Source organism: Elgaria multicarinata, chromosome 8 (genome assembly GCF_023053635.1).
Source record: "Elgaria multicarinata webbii isolate HBS135686 ecotype San Diego chromosome 8, rElgMul1.1.pri, whole genome shotgun sequence".
NCBI classification, from domain to species: domain Eukaryota; kingdom Metazoa; phylum Chordata; class Lepidosauria; order Squamata; family Anguidae; genus Elgaria; species Elgaria multicarinata.
Genome location: NC_086178.1, coordinates 83,094,965 through 83,118,195, shown reverse-complemented (window position 1 = coordinate 83,118,195; position 23,231 = coordinate 83,094,965). Strand labels below are relative to the sequence as shown.

Sequence of the window (23,231 nt, the reverse complement as noted above, 5' to 3'; positions counted from 1 at the left end):
TCCCATCTTTCTTCAGAGAAGCATGAGTTGAAAATACACCAGAACGAGTAGTCCTTTAGTCCCACTACATTAGATTTTTTAAAAAAGCCTACTAGCCATGCTGCATTTCTGATTAATATGAGTCTCTGTATGCTGACAACAGGTATTACAACAGACATACAGAATCAATTCATGAAATCAATCTTTAGTAGGGAGTACTGTTACTATTTACTTTGCTACTTAGATGGCATACTTCCTTTAATTTATATCTTGCTCTCACCCAGGAGCTCATAGCAGTTTTTCTAAATATTAATATTTCTGTCCTCACTGTGCTTATATTCTTAAGGAAATCAATGGCTTGGGGATCTTCCCTCGCCCCCATGGAAAGCTCCATGATGGCTCCTCTTCCAAGGTCGTTGTTGTGACCTTGGAAAAGGGTCAGCAAGAGAGAAAAGGGGGAAGGGGGGGAGAGACAAGCCTCTCAGTCGCCTATCCCACAGTTTGAGCTCCATCATTCCACCTGTCCCACATGTCTTTTGCTAGTAGGGTTTTGGGTGATGGAGGGCTCTGCTGTTGGAGCCCTCCATCTAAAGTGAGGCAATTCAAAATCTATTAAAAACAAAATATGAACACCAATACAGCAACATAACCAACACATCTGTAAAGTTATCCAAAATTTTGCTTTTTGCAGGTTTGTTTGTTATAGAGGTGATACAGAGTGGGCTGGTTGAGGAGTGGAGCTCAGTTACAGGTGTGCTGGTGACGAGGTCTTTGAAGTACTGCTCAGGAGGTAGACAGATCTTCATTCTCAGGCCCTGGAATGCCCCTCCTCTCTAGCAGCAGTATTTACGTTCAGATTGACATGAGATACCTGGAAGGTGGTTAGCCGAGAACAATTTTGCATGTCTAATTTGGTAGTAGCTCTACAAACTATCAAGACACAGAGCTTCCAAAAGTGTGAGATGTGATTTCTGAAAGTGAGAAATGATGATTGCAGTCCAAGTTACCTCAGACTGGAGAAGTGGCATAATGGTGATTACGTACTGAGGGGAAGCACAGGAGATCAAGCACATTTAGGAGGGAGCATGATTTCATGAGGTTTGAGGAACACACCATTGCACACAGAGAGAAGTTGATTTGCCTAGTCAGCCGCAAACTATTTAAAAAAGAGCCAATTCCATTTTATTATTTTAAAAAGCATTTTCTTATACAGATTCCCTGATAAGTTATATCCCTAGCTTTTAGCTGTGGGATGACAGAGTGCAAACAAGAGTGTACTTCAAACAAAATGGCTGCAAAAAAAAGTCTTAAGAGGAATCCTGATGCTCTTAATTTTGGGTGTGCTTTTTCTCTACACAAAAAAAAAGTTCGACGGAAGTTAGAAATTGAATTAGTTTACACATTTTCTACTTTCTTTTTATATTGTCACCACACGTTCCCTCACATGGACTACATCTTCACAATTTGTCCTATATTAAAAACATTTTCCTTTCTGCAAATGTTACGAGGGCCTCAAGTGATTGAAAAACAGAAATGCTTTTCTGTGGATAGACAATACAAAGCAGTATATATGAATCCAGTCAAATAAGCTACAGGTATCATCAAGATTGGAACAGGAGTGTTTGGCAGTAATTTTGTTGAATATTTGCATGGAGTATTGAGTCATGGAAAATAAATCAAACCAACTGAACATCTCTGCTGGCTCTGACAGTGCAAATACAATCAGTAGTTTAGAATTCAAGATACCGTGTCTGAAATAAAATTGTCTACAGCCTTTGTGGACCTTGATAAAACTAGTTCTTTTTATAAACATGAATGGAAGTACAATGTTTTAGCTGGAATAAGATCCTTTAGAATCTCAGTTATTTTTGAAGTGCCACTATTTTAACTTAAAATACCTGGGTGCAATAAGACATACCTACAGGTTTGACCATGTACTTAATCTGCACAGAAATCAATATGGGCTAGTAACTCCCTATGCTTGTTTGTAGGATATTGTGCTTTACATTTGGGGCACTCCACGAAACTTTCATCAAGAAGATCTGAACGTTTTGCTGAAGAACGTTTGTCTTCTATTATCAGTTTGTCTTCAAAGGCAGACTGGAAGTTGTGCAAAACTTCTATACATCCTCCACGTTCTGGAAGTTTCTGTAGGAGGAAAAATCCAACTTGAATTGGTGCAGTTAAATGTGCATATTATATGTATATTACAATGCAAAATTGCAGTATTTGTTTATAGGATAAAATAGCTAGATACGCAAGAGTGAAAATGCCCAAGGCTATAATTGCCTGTCCTTGCTTTTTCATCAGGGAAGGTGATGCATAGAATTCCAGGAAGGCAGACCAAGTGTCTGCATCTTTATGGCGTTCGCATTGGGATGTCAGGAATTCACAAAGAGTTAGGGATGCAAGTCCACAATCCGCTATTAAACAGGCTACAAGTTGCCAGAATAGTATAAATTACTTTGCTCCTCTTAATTTTTATTCAAAATAGAAGATACTTTTCAAGTAAATAGCCAATGGTTACATATACATAAAGACAAAGCAATCGATACACACACATTCTAGAAGGAAACATCTCTGAGTAGCACAAGCCTTGCTAGCATTTCAAATTCAACTAAAATGAAGCTTAGATGGAGCCCTAGTATCAGGTTAAGTTATTTAATAAAACCACAAGACTATAGAGAGGCATACAATATGAATGACAACTATATGGAATCTGCTGTACAACATATAAGTCTGCCCCTGCTATAAGTCTTTTTAGAATGAAAAAAAGGATCACTGGCATCATTTACCATTTTATTGGACCTTGCAAACTGTTCTCAAAACTAAATCAAGTCCATTTGGTAAATACACCTGCTTTTCTTGATGCTAAATGGAGTTAACAGGAGAGCCTGTGAGAAGGGCTGGGTACATAGCAACACCAAAATAGCTCAACTGAGCTGATAACTTTGGCAATGATTGCATAGATGTACTTTTACAGTGCTTGTATTTTCAAAGAGTGTGGACTCCCACTGTGGCAGCAGTGACAGCAGCATGGATGGAAGGTTTGTAGTTGGATATAGGAGGGACAACTGGAGTTCGTAGTAGTAGTACTAGTGTGTACACAAGGACATCTACTGTAAGTTCCATCTATTGGTGACCTGTCAAGAGCAGTTTGCCTGAATGTTCAGTTACAGCAACATGTTTTCAAACTTATCCACAAGACATTGTTTTAAAACTGAAGGTCAAGGTTCTCAGGATAGTGCATTTTGCAGCGGATAACCAAATGCTATGTGTACATGTGTACATGCCTGCTCATGTTGGTTGAGGGAGCAGAGAATGGCCACAGACAGAAACATGAGACAAGCAGAATATACAATTCTAGCTCAAGAACAAGAGCAGATATAACACTTCACTCCAATAGGACACATTATTGATGAAAAGAGAGAATACATTGAGAAACACCGTACTACTCACTGAGGGTTCAAAGCGAGTTATTTGGTCCCGTGCTTTGCGCAGCTCCTTAAGGACTTTATCCAACTGATGCTGTAAGTTCTGTCGATCAAGCTTTTCATTCTCAAAGTCTGATGTGCAGGCCTGGATCTGGCAAGAAGCATGGGGTGAAAAATGAGAGGGACTCCTTCACAAATGCTATAAATAAAGGTTATTTTAAAGTGCTTGTGCAACGCCTTTTTTAAACTGATGGCTTCTATACATATCTGGCAATATTTACATATGCTTAGCCCTTTTTGTCTCTAAAGAACTAATTTTAAAATTCGGTGATAAAAGAAATAGAGAAAGGCTATACGCCAATACATTGATTAATGTGTTTTAAATTTATACTCTGTTCAGAATTTAAATAACCAGCAGTTGCTACCAAGATAAATTGCTGCCATCAGAAGTGTGCACTACCTATCTCAATAGTAGGAAAAACAACTAATTTGTCTCTGCTGCATAAGATTTTTTTTTTTACGTATTACAATGAAAAGCATGCCTATGGATTTTAGTTCAGACTGAAAAATGACAGGAATGGTAATGTGCCACCAAAATAGCTCAGTGTAATTTGGTACCTGCTGCTCCAAAGCTGCTAACCTTGTGTGTTCTTCATGCTGTTTTAGCAAAGATTTTTGAAGTAGTTCAACCTGTAAACACATGCAGAAGACTATATCAAAACAATTGCATAAGAAGCTTCCAAGTAACCAATACGCATAGATCCATGACAAGTGTTCAAAATGGTCTCAACCTGGATGGGAAACTGTCTCTCCACAAGTACCACCCTGCTCCCATGGGCTACACCAGATGTGTAGAGGTGGGAAATAGTCTTGACAGAGGGGGTGAGGTCTCGGCTGGCAGCTCTGAAGGGGCGGGGTCGCACCCGCACAGGGGGACTGAAGCCTCTTAGCTAGGCTCCTCTCAGTCCTCCTAGGCTGTATTTTCCCAGTCAAGATTTTCCTCAGATCAAAAGCCAAATGTCACACATGCTCATCATCCGTTTTTTAAAAAAATCTCCTCAGAAATTGGTTTCTTTTGATAGAGGTCTCAGGATCTTGTCTAGAACATGTGCCTCACAGTTCAGTGGGAATGAAACTGGAAGTCAATTGCTCCGCCACTAGGGGAAGTGTGCTTCAAGCCTAATTTGTAAATTGTCTATCGGAACGAGCGGGTGGAGCAGCCCATGCAAGACTTCTTCTGCTACAGGAAAAGGACGTCAATTCCCCCCCTTTCTCCCCTCTCCCCCAGTCCCCATGCCTAATCCAAACATGGAGATCCAGACATGAATGCAGCCTTCCATGGTGGGCCTAGATAAGGTGGGCACACTGCAGTGAACGTTTTGCCTGTCATTAGTCTGATATTCTAGAAGAGAGGTCGACATAGATGTGCAATCGGGAGGAGCAGCCCATCCAGTCTTGGACATTAAAACACCAAAAGTGCCAACACAACTATATTTGGATCACTAACCAATATTAAATACTTCCATGGGTGTATTTAAGTTACATTATAATGAAATATTGCTAATTTGATTACAATTCTACAGGGATCTATTATTATTATTATTACTACTACTACCACTTTTATCGTAATTGCTCTTATTGCATGTTTTATCGCTGGCCAATGTTACTGTTGAGGGATTTTGTGGGTTGTGGCTTTTATTGTTTGGGTCCTTTTATGCTGCTGGTTTAATTATAACAGCCTCTCTTACTGCTCGTTCGTAACGGCAGTGTTATTGTGCTCTTAGTTTTACAATTTAAAATTGTTCTGTTTGCATCTTCAGCCTTCAGGCAGACACAGTTTATAAATATGAGAGTTTATAAATATCTCAGCAACCATCCTATGCTCACCTGAGACGAGAGAGCTTGTGTTCGCTTCCTTTCATCATGCAGCTTTCCCCGGGTAGTTTCATTTTCATGCGTGAGCCTCTGTAATAACTGCCCTTTGATCTGGTTTTCATCCTGAAGAGTCTGAACATCAACCTGCTTGTGCAGCTGCACCAGGCCATTTAAATTCAACACCTCTTGCTTGGCTTCATCGTACTTCCTTTTGAATTCATTAAGGTCAGACTGCAACTGGGTTATAGTATGCCTTTCTGTATCAAGAGCTTTCCTGGCAGCTGCCAACAGCTCTTCGTAATATCTTTGCTTGTCTTCTTCAGGAACCCCACACAAGGCAGAGAGACATGGAATGGAAAAATGGGGTGACGGGAGAGAATATTTCAACAAAAATGCTCAGCAAATTTGTATACCGTACCTCAGAAGTATTAAGGCAGTTTTGCCAGAAGTTGCCAACACTACAATTTCACATGCTTGTGTAACTTCAGAACAACTCCAGAAAATATGGCTACAGCAGCCCCTCAAGGGCTATTTCATGGCTTCACATCCATAAAACAGTACACATCCCCTGTGTGTACAGTACAGTCATTTCAAACAGTACAGTCATTTCAAATCACGGTTGATAAAAATCCATGATTTTTTAAAAAAACTTTAAATTGGATTTCGATTTAAAACAGACAAATACTAAGTTTTTCTTAAAATAATAACCTGGTTAATATTATACAATCTGAATAATTTAACCCTAAGGAACTGCAGTTTGCTTTACAGGTAACCAGCAAAGTTAAGCAGTGTTGTATTCTGTAACATTCTAAATTAGTAGACATCTGGTTACCTGAATAATTATAGAATGTATCCCTTTCTGTACAGCGTACATATTATAGCTCAAAATTAGCAAGGTGGAGTGGTCACATTTGCACCATTGTTTAGGAAATAAATAGTATCAGTAGAAAACTTGATTTAAATTGGCCATTTTCTTGCTGATTTTAATTAAGATGTAAATCATTGATATGTAATCAATCCTTATTTCAACACCCATTATAGCTTCCAATATGACATTACCCATATTTTACAACAACACTCCAAGGGTGCCATCCTACTGCTACTCAAGTACAAAACAAGACTCCTTTGACATTAGTGGAGCACAATTACAGTACAAGTCACCAAAACCAATCAGTGTCAACAGTTTTTGACGTACAAGATGCTTCTTCTTACCAGACATGTACCTCTGAATAGAAAATGAGAGATTATCTCATTTCCCATGTAAGAGGTACTGTTTGTATGCTGCTTCTGAGCCGGCCAGAAACCTTTCCTCAGTAGTATCATAGAGTTTTAGAGACAGAAGGGATCCCTGACAGATAGCTGTCCAGTCTCTGCTTAAACACCTTTAGTGAAGCACAGTCCACCATCTCCCAGAGCAGCCTATTCCACTGTCGAACAGTCTTTACCATTAGGACATTTCTCCTAATGTTTAGCTGAAATCTGCTTCCTTGTAAATTCCAACTATTCGTTTGAGTCCTGCCCTCTCGAACAAAAGAAAACAAAGTCTCCTCCATATTCTTCATGGCAGCCTTTCAGATATTTAATGACTGCTATCATGTATCTTTTCTTCTAGTTAAAACATAACTAGCTCTTTCAACTGCTCCTTATAGGTTTCCAGACTCTTCACCATCCTGTCCAAACAACCTCTGGACATGCCTCAGCTTAATTGCCTCCTTAAAATATCACACCCAATCCTGGAAACAGAACTGCAGATGCGACCTGACCAGTGCAGAATAGAGTGGACTATTACTTCTCCCTGGAAGCAACATTGTTAGGCAAGGCCACAGAGCCTATTTGTATGATCACCACAGCCTACCATGGCTTATTTAAACCACAGTGAATTGTGGCGCGTGCTGATTCCCTGCCTCTGGAAGACAGGCAGACGCCAACTTTGTATTCCTTTCGGCGCCTCCTGAAAACGTCATTATTCCAGGAAGCCTTTCCTTAATTATCAGCCACGGTTCACTGTACATTTTGCTTCTTTTAAAATCTCTTTTAACGTGTTTTATTCTGTTTTTATTTGATTTTATCTTATACACCACTCCGAAATTTTGAATGGGGAGCAGTATATAAATATTGTAAATGAATAAATGTCCATTTTTAATATTCAAGCCGTGGTGAGTGGTTACCGGGGCTTATGGGGACATCCAAACCCAGTAAGGGTGGTTTGTTTTGTGGTAACAAGCCACCTACAAGCCTAAAACAAGTAATGGGTTCTGGGTGGTTTGCTAACCATGCCAACAACCTACCCTTGCTGGGTTCAGACATCATGATAAGCCACCGCGACCGGCGACTATGGCTTGAATATTCAAAAGGGTGGCCAGGAGTTGGTGCAACCCATTATGGATTAAATAAGCCATGGTGGGCTGCAGTGACTGCCATTGTCTGCCCCTCCTGTTGGGAAATACCAGATTGCTTCAGAGGTCGCAATATCATTGCACGGGTCTGTGGGGCAATTTCCTTATGGAAGAGGCAACCAGCATCCCAAAGAGAAGCAGCACTTCTGAGCTCAATTAGCTTTACTCCCTTAGGCTCAGAGAACCGGCTAGCTAATCCAAGAGCAGCACATAAGTATTCTTGGCTGCCCTTCCAGTGTTAAATTGGGAAATCACCCCAGAATCTATTGCATTATTGCATATGCCTTTGAGAGAAATCTGTAATTTTTTTCTGGGAGGCAAGGAGCTGTCGAGGTTTGGCAATTTGGAGGCTCCAAGCTCTGTTAGCCAAGCTGCTAAGGCTCGATAGCAATGATGACATCACAAAGCTGGGAGGAGCAGGCTCTAGCTTCCAAACAACTTGACTGGGTGAAAGGCCATCCCCATCGCATATGAAATTGAAAACATGGTTTCTTCTGCTATACTCCCCCCTTTAGAGGTGGTTCTATGAACTCTCAACTCCTTGAAGTCTGGATTCACGAGACCACAGAGGAACAGATAATGGGACAGAATTTCTCAGAGTGCTTCAGCTCATATCACCTGCAGGATTATAGCAAGAATCAGCTTTTAAATACATTGTACTAATACTGGTAGTTGTCCAGGTGCAAACCAGATATTTAATGGGCTTAGGCAATCAACACAGGCAAACAAATTGTAAGTAAAAAGTCCCCAATGAACTTGTTATCAAAAAGTCTCTCCAGAATTTTCTGCACTACTAAAGTAGTTAGATCTTGGAGATGCACACAGCTCCATGAAAGGTTTTTTTTTTTTTTAAATGAAGTGTGTTTAAAAATCCACACCCAAAAACAACTTTTACATGTCTGCTAATTCAACACTGGGTATCTTGAGCAATTGATTAGAATGAATGACAAGCCAAATCAACGTGAATTTATTTCCTCCACACGCACACTTCCATGATTGGCAGCATAGTAGTTAAACAATGATTAGTAGAGTTTTTCTATCAGCATGGGTCCACATATCAGACAAAGAGTAAGATTTCACAGTTTCACATTTTTAAGTGTTCATTGACTTAAAATAGAAAACCGATCTGGGCAATCTTCTGAATTTAAACTATTTTTTGTGAATTCTGCTCAGTTTGAATAGTAGTCAGCCAATACCTTCTGCCCTGGTTTCTTTTGCTTGCTGTTGGTTAACAGTTCCCAGCTGCTGCTCCGTTTCAAAGATCCTTGCCAAGAGGCTCTGAACATAAGCCTCCCGCTGCTGGTCATACATTAGCCACTGCTGGTTTTTCTCCAAAGCCTTTAAGGTGAAGAGAATTGGAAAAGTAGTAAGACTTGAGTTCTATACCCTGCTTTTCAGTAAATCATGCTGCTACCAGTACTTGAAATGCACCTCAATGGCTGTTAGTCACAATGGCTATACATTGCCTCCTGTATCAGAGGAAGAAGCTCTCTTTACCCTCCTGCTCATACCCTCACGGGGCATGAGCAGGAGGGTAAAATTGTGCTCAGGTCCTGCTTGTGGGCTTGCCATGGGCATATGGCTCCCTACTGTGAGAACAGAATGCTGAGCTAGATAGGCCTATAGTCTGACCCATCAAGACTCCTCTTATATTCGTATTCTAAACGTGTTTCTAAAAGAAAGGCCTTGTGAGCTGCAAAATCTAGTATATTTGCCTCTGTTTGGCATAGTGAGAGCTGGTTATCATGATCTTCATCCACTATTAACCAGTTCTACAACAGTTTGAAATGTTCCATTGTATCAATGTGGTTAATAGACAGAAGTATTTTAGCCAAAGGAGAGTTTGAGACCTGCTTTTAAGTTATGAGGCACATTTAGTGAAGGGAAAGCCTCTACCAAGTAAGTGAAGAGACTTCCAAGGAAATGTGTTTATAATTGGAGTGTTTGGCTCACACCATTTCTCTAACCTGAGCTCTCGGTCACCCGGTCCAGATGACACACTAAGCCACAGAAGTTAAGCATTTTGAAGTAAACATTATGGCTTAGCAGGTCGTGTGAACCATTCCTAACCATGGTGGCTACATAACCACAGCTTAAAACATTCATTAACCATTTGCTGCAAAAGGGTTAACTGCCTAACCATGGCTTGGTGGGTCATCTGAACAGGCCCAGAGGCTACATAAACTAAGGAAGTTAATGGAACGGGATGTATAAGCTGGACAAGCAAGCACTGTGGTGGAAATTGGCATGATTTCTAACTTAACCAAAAAAACCCACCCATTCTCAAGCACTCTGGTGGCTTGTGTTTCATTTCCTTTATAGGAAATGAACCTCAAATACTCCCCTATCTCACTTTCATATTGTGGATGTGTCTATAGTGTTCCTATATTTCACGCTTCCCAACCTGGTGCCTCCTAGCTGGGGAAGATGGGAGTTATAGTCTAGAGGGTATAAGCTGAGAAAGGCTGCTATATTTTTCCTAGTCCAGCTCAACCCTTCAAGAGCTCTTAATTCAAGTTTTTCTTTTGCACAAAAAGCAGAGAACTTAAGCAATGCCAACTTCTAATACAAGCTTGGTCCTAAATAAGTTGTGCCCAAGTCAGACTGACCCAGTTCCAAAAGAGGGTTTGTTTTTCCATCGCCCTAAAAGACCAAAGGGCAGGACCCAGGAAATTTGAGAATTCCTGGAACTTGGCCTGCCATAAGATGCCTGCTCTTACTTGCTTCTTTGTTCTTGGATTGACATGCGTCTCGGAGAAGTGGCAGATAGCCCTGTCTCCTGTCTCCAAAGCATGAAACTTGGAAAGGTCTTGAAAATTGAATTTTTGAAACCACGTGTCTAAAGATCTTGTTCAGGCAAGATGCAACACCAGTATAGAGAGACACCATTTCCTAAAGAAACCATTTTTGTACTTTTACGCTTCATTATTTGATCATCTAACTTTACAGATGCTTATATTGCATGTCAAGGAAAAATATGGACACAACAAGATCAAGCTGCAAAGGTGTTCATGGATATGCAAGGCAGTCACAAAACTTGACAAGAAGTTTAATTTCTTATAGTCAAACCTATAAAAATGTATGGCTACATATGCAGCCTGAACTGTCAGCATCTGGAAAAATGCCATCTGAGAAGACTATTAAGGGCACACAATCCGATGCATGTTTAGACAGAAAGAACTCCTACAACTCCCAGCATTCCCCAACCAGCCACATAGGACTTTTTCTGTCTAAACACGCATAGGATTTCACCTTTATTTCACTAACTTTGGCCAGAATCCAAAAAAACTACTTGGATCCATGCAAAAGGCTTCTGCCCAGTAGAATGTGTCATTCTTTGACCAGCCAACTGCATTAGATTATGGACTTTGGTCTGAACCCACATCTTTTTTCTGTTTCTTATGCCTTTTTGTTTACTGTGTTAAGACAGCTTCCCATGCACCTTTATTAAGAAAAAGCTCCGTTCAAGCCAGTAAGATTTACTTCCAAGTAAATACACATAAAATCAGTCTGAATTGTCTATATTTAGATATTTTTCTGCAGTAGTGTAGGTCACACACACACACAGAGTCTTATATTTTAGAAAGCCTTACATCTTTCAGTAGGATTTCAACTTCATTTACATTTATTGTAGTTCTTGAAGAGCTTGCAATAGTTTCCTGCAAAACAAGAACATTTAAAACAGTTTGTTTTCTTAAGATGAGAGCACATGGCATTACCTCTACATAAATTGCTGCCAAATTGTTTTCTTCTGTATTGTAGATCAAAAGGTGTACTGAGCTAATGGCTAAAAAGAAGGTCTTATTTGATTAACTATTCCTAGACTATTCTAGCATATAGGAATATGTCAGAAACACATATATTACTTGGATTATCTCATAACACGCTGCGTATTTTGAAACGTTATATACATTCAAGACAAGAGTATGTAGCTCCATACTCAAATGGTAATATATGGAGCTTTTGACACCTTTAATTTAAAGGACAAGGAGTCATTGAGACTATGTTACTTTAGCTCCTGCTAAAATGCTTAAGCAAAATTATTGCAGTCTAAGTATCAGACACCATTTCCAACAGGAACTATCAATTTAAACATCACATGTATAACGTTGGAAGCCTTCCAATTCTATTAGAATGAATATATTGTGCATTACGAGAGAAAGTTGTTCCAGACATATAAGATGCTACAACTTTGTATGCAGTCTGTATTGAAGAGACATTTTCGATGTTCACACTCTTTGGGCAAAATCCTACATAAACTTAAGCCCACTGAACTAAAGCCCAACAGGTTTAATTGCACTTAACACCACATTGGATTGTGTTAGGATTCTAGTACTGCACACTGTAGATTGAACAAGGCCTTAAAGTGTCACTACTTTGGCACAACAAAATCTAGGCTGTAAATGCTAGACTATCAAGAACACACAGAACAAGCCTGTCACTCATATTTGATGTCTTATGCATTATACTGCTGATATTCTATTGCCACCTGCCCTCTGCAAGTGGAACTGCTACAACTGTCTTCCACAATATTCTACATCTAATCAAAAGTCCATGGAATCAGATTTAGCAGACACCCCATTCATTAACTTGTGGATTATTAGAGAGTTATTTGTGAATTTACACTAGTAATGCCCAAATCTGGATTTTTAGCTTCAGAACTGTTATAGGTTGGTTAGGTAGCTTCTACAAGTGTGAGTAGAAAGAAGTATTTTCTCCATGTTAGATACACCCTGACACTTACAGTTGACTTCTGCTCACAAATCAACACTATGTATTGATTAGAACACTGTAGCTTGGTTGCTATAGATCAAATCAGAAAACCCTGACTCAGTCTCCCACTTTATTTATTAGATCTATTAAATGCCTCATAAAATAAATTTCTCTAGGTGTTTTACAATAATGATAAAAAGAGAAATAAAATCACAATAATATAGAACTAATGAACAACATAATAAATATGCCAACACAGTATAAAATACAGTGGGGCTGTTCACACAACAAGCTAACCCACACTCAGTGGTTGAGTTTGTTTTGATTTGGGCTGTTTGTTGAACCTTGAGTTATCATGACATCTGAACGCCGCCAATATCACATATCTGGGACTAGAATAATTTTTTTTCTTTTTTTAAAATACTATTTTTATTGATTTTCAAGTAAGGACAAATACAATAAACAAATACAAAGAAAACACTCAACAACAATACTAATGTTCCCACAGCACCACTATAAAAAAGCATGGGTGTTCATTCCTTCAATCAGCACTTGTTGCATTGGTGGGATGCAATCATGTTGCATTGGTGGGATGCGGAGAAGGGCTCCTCCAACAGACCTAAGGTCTCGGGCAGGCATATATAAGGAGAGGCGCTCTCTCAAGTATCAAGGTCCCAAGCCATTTAGGGCTTTAAACGTCATTACCAGCACCTTGAATTCCGACTGGAAGCGTATAGGCAGCATGGGGAACAGAATAGAATGCTGTTCCTTTAAAACCGGTGTTATGTGAGCTCTGTAAGATGTACCTGCCAGCAGTCTAGCTGCTTCATTTTGCACTAGCTGCAATTTCCGCGTCGTCTTCAAGAGCAGCCCCACGTAGAGTGCATTGCAGTAGTCTAATCGGGAAATTACCAGTGCATGCACTACTGTGGCTAGGTTGTCCCTGTCCAGGAAATGCCGTAGCTGGCGGATCAGCCGAAGCTGACCCCAAGCACTCCGTGCCACAGAGTCCACCTGGGCCTCCAGTGACAATGATGCATCAAGGAGTACTCCCAAGCTACGTACCTGCTTCTTTGGAGGGAGCGCCACCTCATCCAGAACAGGTTGCTTACCCAATTTCCGGACTCGGGAACCACCAATCCACAGAGCTTCCGTCTTATCAGGATTCATCTTCAGTTTATTGGCCCTCATTCAGCCCATTACAGCCTCCAGGCACTGGTCCAGCACCTTCACAGCCCCAGCTGACTCCGACGACAAGGAGAAGTAGAGTTGAGTATCATCAGCATACTGATGACACCCAACCCCAAAACCCCACCCAACGGCTTCATATAGATGTTGAACAACATGGGGAACAGAATAGAACCCTGTGGCACCCCACAGCTTAATTGCCATGGGGTGGAACAGGAATCCCCCAATACCACTCTCTGGAATCGGTCCCGCAAGTAGGAGCGGAACCATTGTAACACAGTGCTTCCTACTCCCATCTCGCAGAGCCGACCCAGTAAGATACCATGATCAATGGTATCAAAAGCCGCCGAGAGATCCAGGAAGATCAACAGGGTAGCACTCCCTCTGTCTTTCACCCGGAGTAGGTCATCAGTCAGAGTCACCAAGGCTGTTTCAGTGCCGTGCCCTGGCCTGAAACCAGACTGAAATGGGTCCAGATAATCTGTTTCTTCCAAGAATGTCTGAAGTTGCCCAGCCACCACATGCTCAAGCACCTTGCCCAAAAAGGGGATATTAGCAATAGGGCAGTAGTTCTCACATACCTCTGGGTCCAGGGAGGGCCTCTTCGGGAGAGGGCGCACTACAGCCTCTTTCAAGGCAGCAGGCACCACTCCCTGAGAGAGGGAGGCATTTACCACTCCCTGGACCCACCCAGCCAATCCACCTCTGCTAGATCGAATTAGCCAGGATGGGCAAGGGTCAAGCTTACATGTAGTGGGACGGACCGATTCAAGCATCTTGTCCACATCATCAGACTGCAACAACTGAAACTGATCCCAAAAAACATGATTAGATGGGGCACTGTACACCTCCCCAGACTCTGTGATAACTGTGGCATCAAGTTCCGAGCAAGTACGAGCAACTTTCTCCTCGAAGTGCCTAGCAAATTTATCACAGCAGGTTACCGACGGTTCCAGTTCTGGTTTCCCAGAGCCCGAGCCTCCTCTCAACAGGCTCTTCACCACCCGGAATAATTCTGCTGGGCGGCATTTTGAGGATGAAATTGAGGAGGCATAGTAAGATTTTTTTTGCCATCCTCACTGCCGCGTAATAGGCACAACGAAGAGTCTTTGCTGATTTTTGATCGTACTCACTCCGAGACCTACGCCAACTGCACTCTAGCTGTTGTCCAGCCTGTTTCATTGCCCATAGATCTTCTGTAAACCAAGGTGAATTACGAGCTCCACAGCACCGGAGTGGGCGCTTAGGAGCGATTGTATCGATGGCCTTTCCCATCTCACAATTCCATACTGAGACCAAGGCCTCGACCGAATCGCCAGCCCTATCAGCCGGAAAATCCCCCAGAGCATTCAGGAATCCTTCAGATTCCATAAGTCTCTAGGGGCGGACCATCTTAATGGGTCCCCCACACCTGCAGGGAGGATCTGCTACCGGCAAACCAAATTTCACAAGGAAATGATCTGTCCATGACAATGGGATTGCTGAAACCACCCCCCAAAACCAGATCATCCCCCATCCGACCAACAGTGAAAACCACATCAAGGGTATGTCCTGCCACATGTGTCAGGCCAATGATGTACTGAGACAGCCCCATGGTTGTCATGGTAGCCATGAAGTCCCAAGCGGGCCCTGTCAGGATAGCCTAGGCATGGATATTGAAATCCCCCAGAATTACAGTCCTCGGGTTCTCCAACACCACCTCTGAGACCACCCTCGCCAGCTCGGGAAGGGAAACTGCTGGGCAGCGGGGTGGGCAGTACACCAGCAGCATACCTGTTCTGTCTCTTTGGCCCAGGACAAGGTACAAAGCCTCAAAACTGGCACTAGGCACAAGATAAAACAATAAAATACCCTAGGCAGGATAAAATGTTAAAAACAATTTAAAAAGATATATCAATCAATAAAACAATACAGCATATAAGAACAGTATATCAGCAATAAGATTCTAAAAAGGGGAAAGCTTGCTGGAATCATAGACTTTAATGCCTGCTTAATGACATTCAAAGACATCAGCAGGCACATTTTATCCGGTAGGTCATTCCACAGCTGAGGGGCAGCAAAGGAAAAGTTCCTCTGGTGTGTGACTGCCAATCACACTTTAGGCAGCTGCAGCAGATGACCCTCTGGGGACCGTAAATGGCGGTCTGGAACATAGGGGAGAAGGTGCTCCCTAAAGTACCTTGGGCCTAGACCATGTAGGGCTTTAAAGGAAAGAACCAGAACATAATATTTTGCCTGGGAAGGAATTGGCAGCTAGTGTAAAGATGATATTGTCTCCATGGGATGTGCCAGAGACCAACCTGGCTGCCATATTTTGTACTAGTTTAATAAATATTACAGGGCTTAAAATAATAAAACATAAAATACTAAAATATTTAAAGATACTTCTGAAAACTTCCTTTTAAAAAAAAAAGCCAGGAAGAACAGGTAAGTCTTAGCCTGGTGAGGGAAAGATAGCAGTGTGGCCGCCAGGTAAGCTGCCCTTGGGAAAACACTCCAGAGCTGAAAGGGTTGAACTCTTACTTGTGCTCGATTGTACTTGCTACAGGTTTTCTTCCACTTGCATTCTAGCTTCATTGCCCTCAGCTCAGGTGTATACCAAGGAGCAAATGGGCTCTATGAAACAGGACAGGTTGCTCAGAAGAAATCATGTCAACCACCCACATTTTCTCTGTATTTCACAGATTAACCAGAGCATATCTAGTTTGTTCAGCACAAAGTATTGTAGCACTTACTCCATTAATGACTTCCCTGTTTAAGTTACAGGTTGTGTTCACAAAAAACTCTGCATTCCAGCAACTCCTACATATCCAAGGATAACAACTAATATGCTTACACAGTCATTTTTGGCAAGACATAAGAGGTGAAGGGGTGGGTGGGGAATCCTAATTTGCCAGGATTTCTGATTGTGTCAACTGGCTCCAGTCATGTGATTTAATTAGATTTTTTAAAAACAACAACAACACACACACAGGAATGAAATTGTTATCGCCAAACAAATAATTGATAATGTAAACAAAAAAGGTGTCTTGTGGCACCTTAAAGACGAAACAGATTCATTATAGGGTGAGCTTTGTGCAACAGAACCCATTTCCTTCAGAAGTATGAACTGTAGCCTTTGATGGCACGCAGGCAGACACGCGCACATACACAGGGGTGGGTGGGGGTGCGGGATGTAAACCGTGAAGCCAAACGGCAAGAAGTACAGTTTTGACGTTTCTTTGCAAAAAATGTATTATTATTGTTATTATTATTATTATTTATTTATATAGCACCATCAATGTACATGGTGCTGTACAGAGTAAAACAGTAAATAGCGAGACCCTGCCGCATAGGCTTACATTCTAATAAAACCATAATAAAACAATAAGGAGGGGAAGAGAAAGCAAACAGGCACAGGATAGGGTAAACAGGCACTGGGTAGGGTAAAACTAACAGTATAAAGTCAGAACAAAATCAAGTTTTAAAAGCTTTAGGAAAAAGAAAAGTTTTTAGCTGAGCTTTAAAAGCTGCGGTTGAACTTGTAGTTCTCAAATGTTCTGGAAGAGCGTTCCAGGCATAAGGGGCAGCAGAAGAAAATGGACGAAGCCGAGCAAGGGAAGTAGAGACCCTTGGGCAGGCGAGAAACATGGCATCAGAGAAGCGAAGAGCACGAGCGGGGCAATAGTGTGAGATGAGAGAGGAGAGATAGGAAGGAGCTAGACCGTGAAAAGCTTTGTAGGTCAACAGGAGAAGTTTATATTGGATTCTGAAGTGAATTGGAAGCCAATGAAGAGATTTCAGAAGTGGAGTTACATGGTCAGAGCAGTGAGCCAAGAAGATGATCTTAGCAGCAGAGTGGTGAACAGAAACCAACGGACTGATGTGAGAAGAAGGAAGGCCAGTGAGAAGAAGGTTGCAGTAGTCCAACCGAGAAATAACCAATGCAGGAACAAGAGTCTTGGCAGAAGAGACAGACAAAAATGATCGAATACTGGCAATATTATACAGGAAAAACAACAGGATTTAGCTACTGCCTCAATATGAGGAATAAAGGAGAGCGAGGAATCAAATATAAAGCCAAGACTACGAGCTTCCTTGACTGGAGTAAGCGTAACATCATTGACAGTAAGAGAGAATGAGAGATGAGGAGAAGGTTTAGGAGGAAAAACAAGCAATTCAGTCTTTGCCATATTAAGTTTCAAACAACGATGAAGCAACCAAGCTGAGATATCTGAAAGACATGCCGAGATACGATCGTGAACATCAGGAGAAAGATCCGGAGATGAAAGATGTAATTGTGTATCATCGGCATACAGATGATATTGGAGGCCATGAGATTGAATAAGATTACCCAAGGGCAACATGTATAAAGAAAACAACAACGGACCAAGCACCGAGCCTTGGGGAACCCCTACTGAAAGGGGAAAAGAAGAAGACGAGCTGCCATTAGCCAACACGCTGTTTCCATTTACAACAGCTAGCCCTTCAATTTCCTTTCCACCAGAGGCACCAAAATAAAAATTATTTATACGCGTTAAAAACAACAACGGTTATCTTAGTTTTCAGTGGGAGTTGCTCAGGGTAACCAGTCCCTGAGATAAAGTAATTAAGATAAGGTAGTTGAAAGTACGTAAGGTGGGAAGAAAAGAAAATACGTACACAAAAGGAATTTAAGTAAGCAAAATCACGGAGCTCACTCAAACCCAACCGTCTCCGGCTCCCGGCTCCCTGGCCACAAACAAATGTGTGTTGCGATGTTAGCAACTTTGCATTTTGTAATGGTCTTTGTGCCACAAACAAATAAACTATTCATTCCATTTACAACAGCAGAAATTGGTGATAATTTCCTTGACTTTGCTAATTTGTTTCCAGTTACCACTGTTGTGCAACAGAGCCCACAACGGCCTTTATACTTAACTTGTCTAACAAAGGTGGGCAACTTTGGGGAATCCAGGGCCACTTTCAACCCTCCCCCACCAGGCTGCACCCCTGCCACCGCCAAATGTAGCTTGTGCCCAAACTAAATCCATGTATTTTAGCCTTCCGGAGCTGGTTGCTGCAAATTTTGGTGACAAACTACCAGGTGTGTTTTTTGCTGCCACCACATATTTCAATGGTCGAGTGCAATAGGGGCTGCATGCCCACCCCTGTTGTACAAGATTGACCTTTATATGGAAGTGTCACAGAACGTACGTACAACTTGCATTTCATTGCCTTTTGGACTAGCTGATTACACGTTCTCTCTTTAGCTATGATATGTATTTGTGCATCTGATGAAGTGGGTTTAATGAATTCTCATGCAACAGCAAACCTGTTATTCCTTTTGTTGTTGCTGTACTAGGTTATGACGGTAGTACTAATATCTGTGCCTTCTGGTAATAACCAAGGCATTCACTGGCAATACACTGGTAAAAGTAGCAGGGGGAAGATGAGTCCTGAGCTGATATTTGCCACAATTCAGGAGGCACTCAGTTCACCACCATCATCCCTCTATGTTAGCCTTCCTTGCCACCAGTCCTACCTTTCACAAACTCAACAATGCAAGGGGGAAATGAGATACAGTAGCAAAGAGGACTAGGGTAGCAATGCAGCCCAATTCAAATCAGTGCAGAGCTTAAATGAGTCAATCCATGTCTCAACATAAAATGAGTCCAATTTAATTTATTTTGAGTTGGAATCCATTCCACGAGAAGCTATGCCCTTTACTGCTTCCAAATTGTATTAGAGGGAGTAGGGTTAGGAGAAGATCATCTATTTGCAAAAAAAAAAACACCTTGCACAATGAGCATGCTATTAACGAAAACAATAAAACATATTAGGTTTTTTTAATGCAAACTTACCTGGGAAGCCTGGACATTACTGGTTCTGTTTTCAAGGTCTGAATATTTTGCAGAAATTGCAGATAACATGTTTTTCAGCCGATCCACCTCTTCTGAGAGGGAATTAAGTTGCTGATCTTTCTTTGCCACTTCCTTTGTCTTCTCCTCTAGTTGACCAAGTAGAGTAGCAATGTCACCATGTTTGCTTTTGCTCTTCAGCTTGGCTTTCAGGACCTGGATTTCTTGGTCCCTCTCTCCAAGGATATTCTTATATTTTTCAGTTTCAGTTTCAAGGGCAAGTATTTTCTATATGAAGCACAAGTAAGCATTTTACCACAGCAGCAAGCTAGACAGTTTTGATGTCAAATATACTGAACTATACAGGAAGGTTAAACATGCTGGGAACTATTATCAAGCAGAATGGTAAAATTAGGGTTTATAGGACAGTACAGATGGGGCTACAACTATTAGTAACAACAATCTACAGAATTATGACTTATGAAGATTATTTTGATTTGGAAACTAGTTAATCACCAGCGTCAAGGCCATCATGAAGCTCTAATTTCAAATAGGCTGTGTGCCTAGAATAGCAGTCTGCCTAGATAGCCTGAAGGTGCAAAAAATAGACAGGCCAGAATGTATATATTTGAGCAAACTTTTTTTTTAAATAGAAACAAAACACAAAGGCCACAGCTGACCAGAATATTTTCAGAAATCAGAGAGACTCTGGGTGCAACCCTATGCATGTTTAGCCTGAAAAATGTCTTACAATTCCTAGCGTGTTGCAGCCAGCATGGCATGCTTAGAGTTGTAGGACTTCTTTCTGTCTAAACATGCAAAGGATTGCACCCTTAAAATGTCAATAAAATAAAACAGAACAGCAATATCTGAATAGCAACTGGATATCTGAATAGTAATTAAAGTAGAAATTAGGATATAAGCTTAAATTTGCTCTGTGGTTTGCAAATAAAAAAAATTCTCTTTGGATTGAATTGAAACAGGAGGCTTTTGTGTGTACAGACCCTTTAGGGTGCAATCCTATGCATGTTTAAATAGGAAAAAATCCTATAACTCCCATTAACAATTCCCCAAATCATACAACTCCTAGCTTGGCTGGCTGGGGAATGCTGGGAGTTGTAGAACTTTTTTTTTCTGTCTAAACATTCAAAGTATTTTGCCCTTAAAGGCCCAGTGTTAACATTCAGATTTTAATTAAGATGCAAGACAAAAGCCACTCCACTTGTCAAATATTTAGGTGACCTATTGTTAGTCAACAATTCAAGAAAGGAAGGTTTAAATATAGAAATGCTGATATCACCTCCAGGAGCCTGTTCCTTTCTTCAGGTGTCATTTTGGTTTTGCCCTTAATGATTTCTTCCAAGGATTTTTTTAGGGCTGCATTCTCCTTCTTATACACCTGCAATTCTGATTCAGATTTGGAATCACAAGACTTTAATCCCCACTTGCCAATATTCATCTTGTTGCTGGCCTTTTATGTCATACGTCAGGTTTTCTAGAAAATCATCAAGGACTTTTGAAGAAGTGGTCTCTTCACCTATGTGATAAGCAAAGTTTTATAGCCTAATTCTATGCATGCTTAGTCAGAAGTAAACCACCCACAAATCTGATAGGACATCAGAAGTAAATCTCATTGCATTCAATGAAATTTATGTCCTACCAGGTATGTTTAGGATTACAGTTTTAGGGCCTGTTCAGATGACATGCGAACCCACCGTGGATTACTCAAAAACATGATCCATGATGGATTAGAGTGTCATGTGGCAAGAGATTTTGCTCCCCACGGTGGGCAGACTACCACGCCCACTACCCATCTTCTGTAAGGTGGTTAGCAAGTTTCCATGGTGGTTCCCGTGTCATGTGATGGGAACTCTGAGGGAATTTCAGCTCATTTCACTGGGAGGAGGGGAAAATAGTGGCAACCATAGAGTCCACCGGCAAGAGTGACCAACACTTCCAGTGATGCTTTTGCCGCCGCACACATTTCTATGGCTAACAGAATTTCTCCAACATAGCAGTTGCCAGCCACCCGTTCAGTGAGTGGGCAATGGCAGGAGGTGGGGTAAAACTGTGTAGCGGAACTACGAGCATGGTGTGGTTCCACGAGTGTGCAGTGGGTCCATTTGTCATGGTTCTGTCCCCCGTCCCCACCCACCCTCTGTGCACATCTGAACAGGCTCTTGGTTCCAAGTAAGTACACATAGGACTGTAACCTCACTCCAACTCACAAATAAGCCAAAGAACAGCAAATAATATCCCTTTTCAAAGGCAACAGGATGTTTTTATAAAATAGGCGGTACTCTTTTCAGATGTAACAGTAGCAAAATTAAAAGTGAATGTAACTCCTCAGAACCAACAGCACAATTGTTATAATAATTCTGAAGTGTTTAAGGTCCATTTTGCAGTAAAATGAAATAGCCAATCTGCCAACTATTACTTCCAAGAATTTATATGAAATGCACCTCCTTCTACCACATCATCATGCGAAGCTAGAAGTGGTATGGCAAAGGAAACAGGAAATGTAAGAGAATTCACAAAGTCTTTTAAAGTTGATTATATTAAAAATACTACTAGCAGACATATAGGCTCCCTAAGACCTGATGACAGGGCACCTGAAAGGAAGGAAGCAGAGACAGCACAGTATGTGTAGCTGTCAAAGGTCCTGAACTAGCAGATAAAACCAAATGCAGAAAAGAAAAGAGACCTGTCTCAGAGAGACTAACAAGATTCCCAAGTGGTGAACAAAATAGAAAAATAAATACATAAAAATACAGAATTTAAGTATTTTAAATCAGATTATGTTATCCAAGGACCAAACTACATATTGCATAGGAAATCTACGACTGGCTCTCCAAATGCTTAAACAAAACACACACGCAAACCCTGAAATGCAGCCAGGGAAAATTTCTAGGGAGCAATAGCAGAGGAAGGGTTTGAACTCCCCTCATTTCCTAATCAAGCCCTCCCCAACTGCTGATTATGCTGGAGAGAGGAAGTTACAGGTATCTGTATTTCTCCCCATCAGGTAAGCATCAGCTGAAATCCTAATAACAGTTTTAAAAAACCCCAAACGTCAGGCGATCAGATCTCAGTTTGGCCAATAATTTTATTTTAAGCTGAGGTGGCTGAAAAATTATGGCAAACAACAACAACAACAACAATAATAATGTCCCCATTCAGAAGACACCTTAAACCACGGCTTTAACCACAGTGGTTAAGCCAGAAAGCTGGGCCGTGTTCAGAAGACACATTAAACCATGGGTTTAACAGCAGGGAATAAGGCTTTCTGCCTTAGCCACCGTGGTTAAAGCCTTAGTTTAAAGTATCTTATGAACACGACCTGGCATTCTAGCTTAACCACCATAGCTGTGGTTTAAGGTGTCTTCTGAATGGTGCCAATGACTTGATTGCAGGGCAGGGAAGCGAGGGGGGACTGGGAAGAGAGATATAGTACCATCTACAGAGAAGCTGGATGATGCAGAATTACCTATTGAGCTGCACAGAAAGAAGAACACAAGCCCCTCTCAGTTCGGTAACTAGAAGCCCCAAACGTCGTACCAGCGGCAATTATTCAACACGTTCCCCTCTATCTCCTCCCTCGCCACCAGCTACGTATTACAGGGAGCGGGCATGGATGAGAACCCCATAACGTACACCTGAAGGGGCTCAAGGGGTCCTTCCTAACAACATTGTGCTTATGGGGTCCAGTATATGCCCCCGCCCGACCACCCGGGGTCCCCCACCCCACACACACCTGGTTGTGCTCATCGGTGCTCCCGAAGCCGGAGCGACCGGTGGGCTCGGCCGGGGAAGGGAGCTTGAAGATG

The 23,231-nt window shown here is 41.5% G+C and overlaps 1 protein-coding gene across 1 annotated transcript; it reads right to left on the bottom strand.

Annotated features, from left to right (window-relative positions):
- Positions 1-1,199: 1,199 nt before the first annotated feature.
- Positions 1,200-23,231, bottom strand: CEP55 (centrosomal protein 55). The gene is made up of 9 exons (XM_063131610.1): positions 23,159-23,231; positions 20,705-20,941; positions 19,408-19,692; positions 11,278-11,343; positions 8,881-9,022; positions 5,301-5,605; positions 4,032-4,103; positions 3,439-3,564; positions 1,200-2,127 (listed from the first exon to the last, which is right to left on the bottom strand). Exons 2-9 carry the CDS (start codon positions 20,861-20,863, stop codon positions 1,918-1,920), a joined length of 1,365 nt encoding a protein of 454 aa, XP_062987680.1. The 5' UTR covers positions 20,864-20,941; positions 23,159-23,231; the 3' UTR covers positions 1,200-1,917.

Excerpts from the sequence above, each read along its gene's own strand:
- CEP55 (XM_063131610.1), bottom strand. The coding sequence starts at position 20,863 with ATGAATATTGGCAAGTGGGGATTAAAGTCTTGTGATTCCAAATCTGAA. Across the intron at positions 9,023-11,277 it reads TTGAAATCCTACTGAAAGAT|GCTTTGGAGAAAAACCAGCA; the intron begins GTAAGGCTTTCT and ends TTCACCTTAAAG. Across the intron at positions 3,565-4,031 it reads TAGCAGCTTTGGAGCAGCAG|ATCCAGGCCTGCACATCAGA; the intron begins GTACCAAATTAC and ends GCTTCTTGCCAG.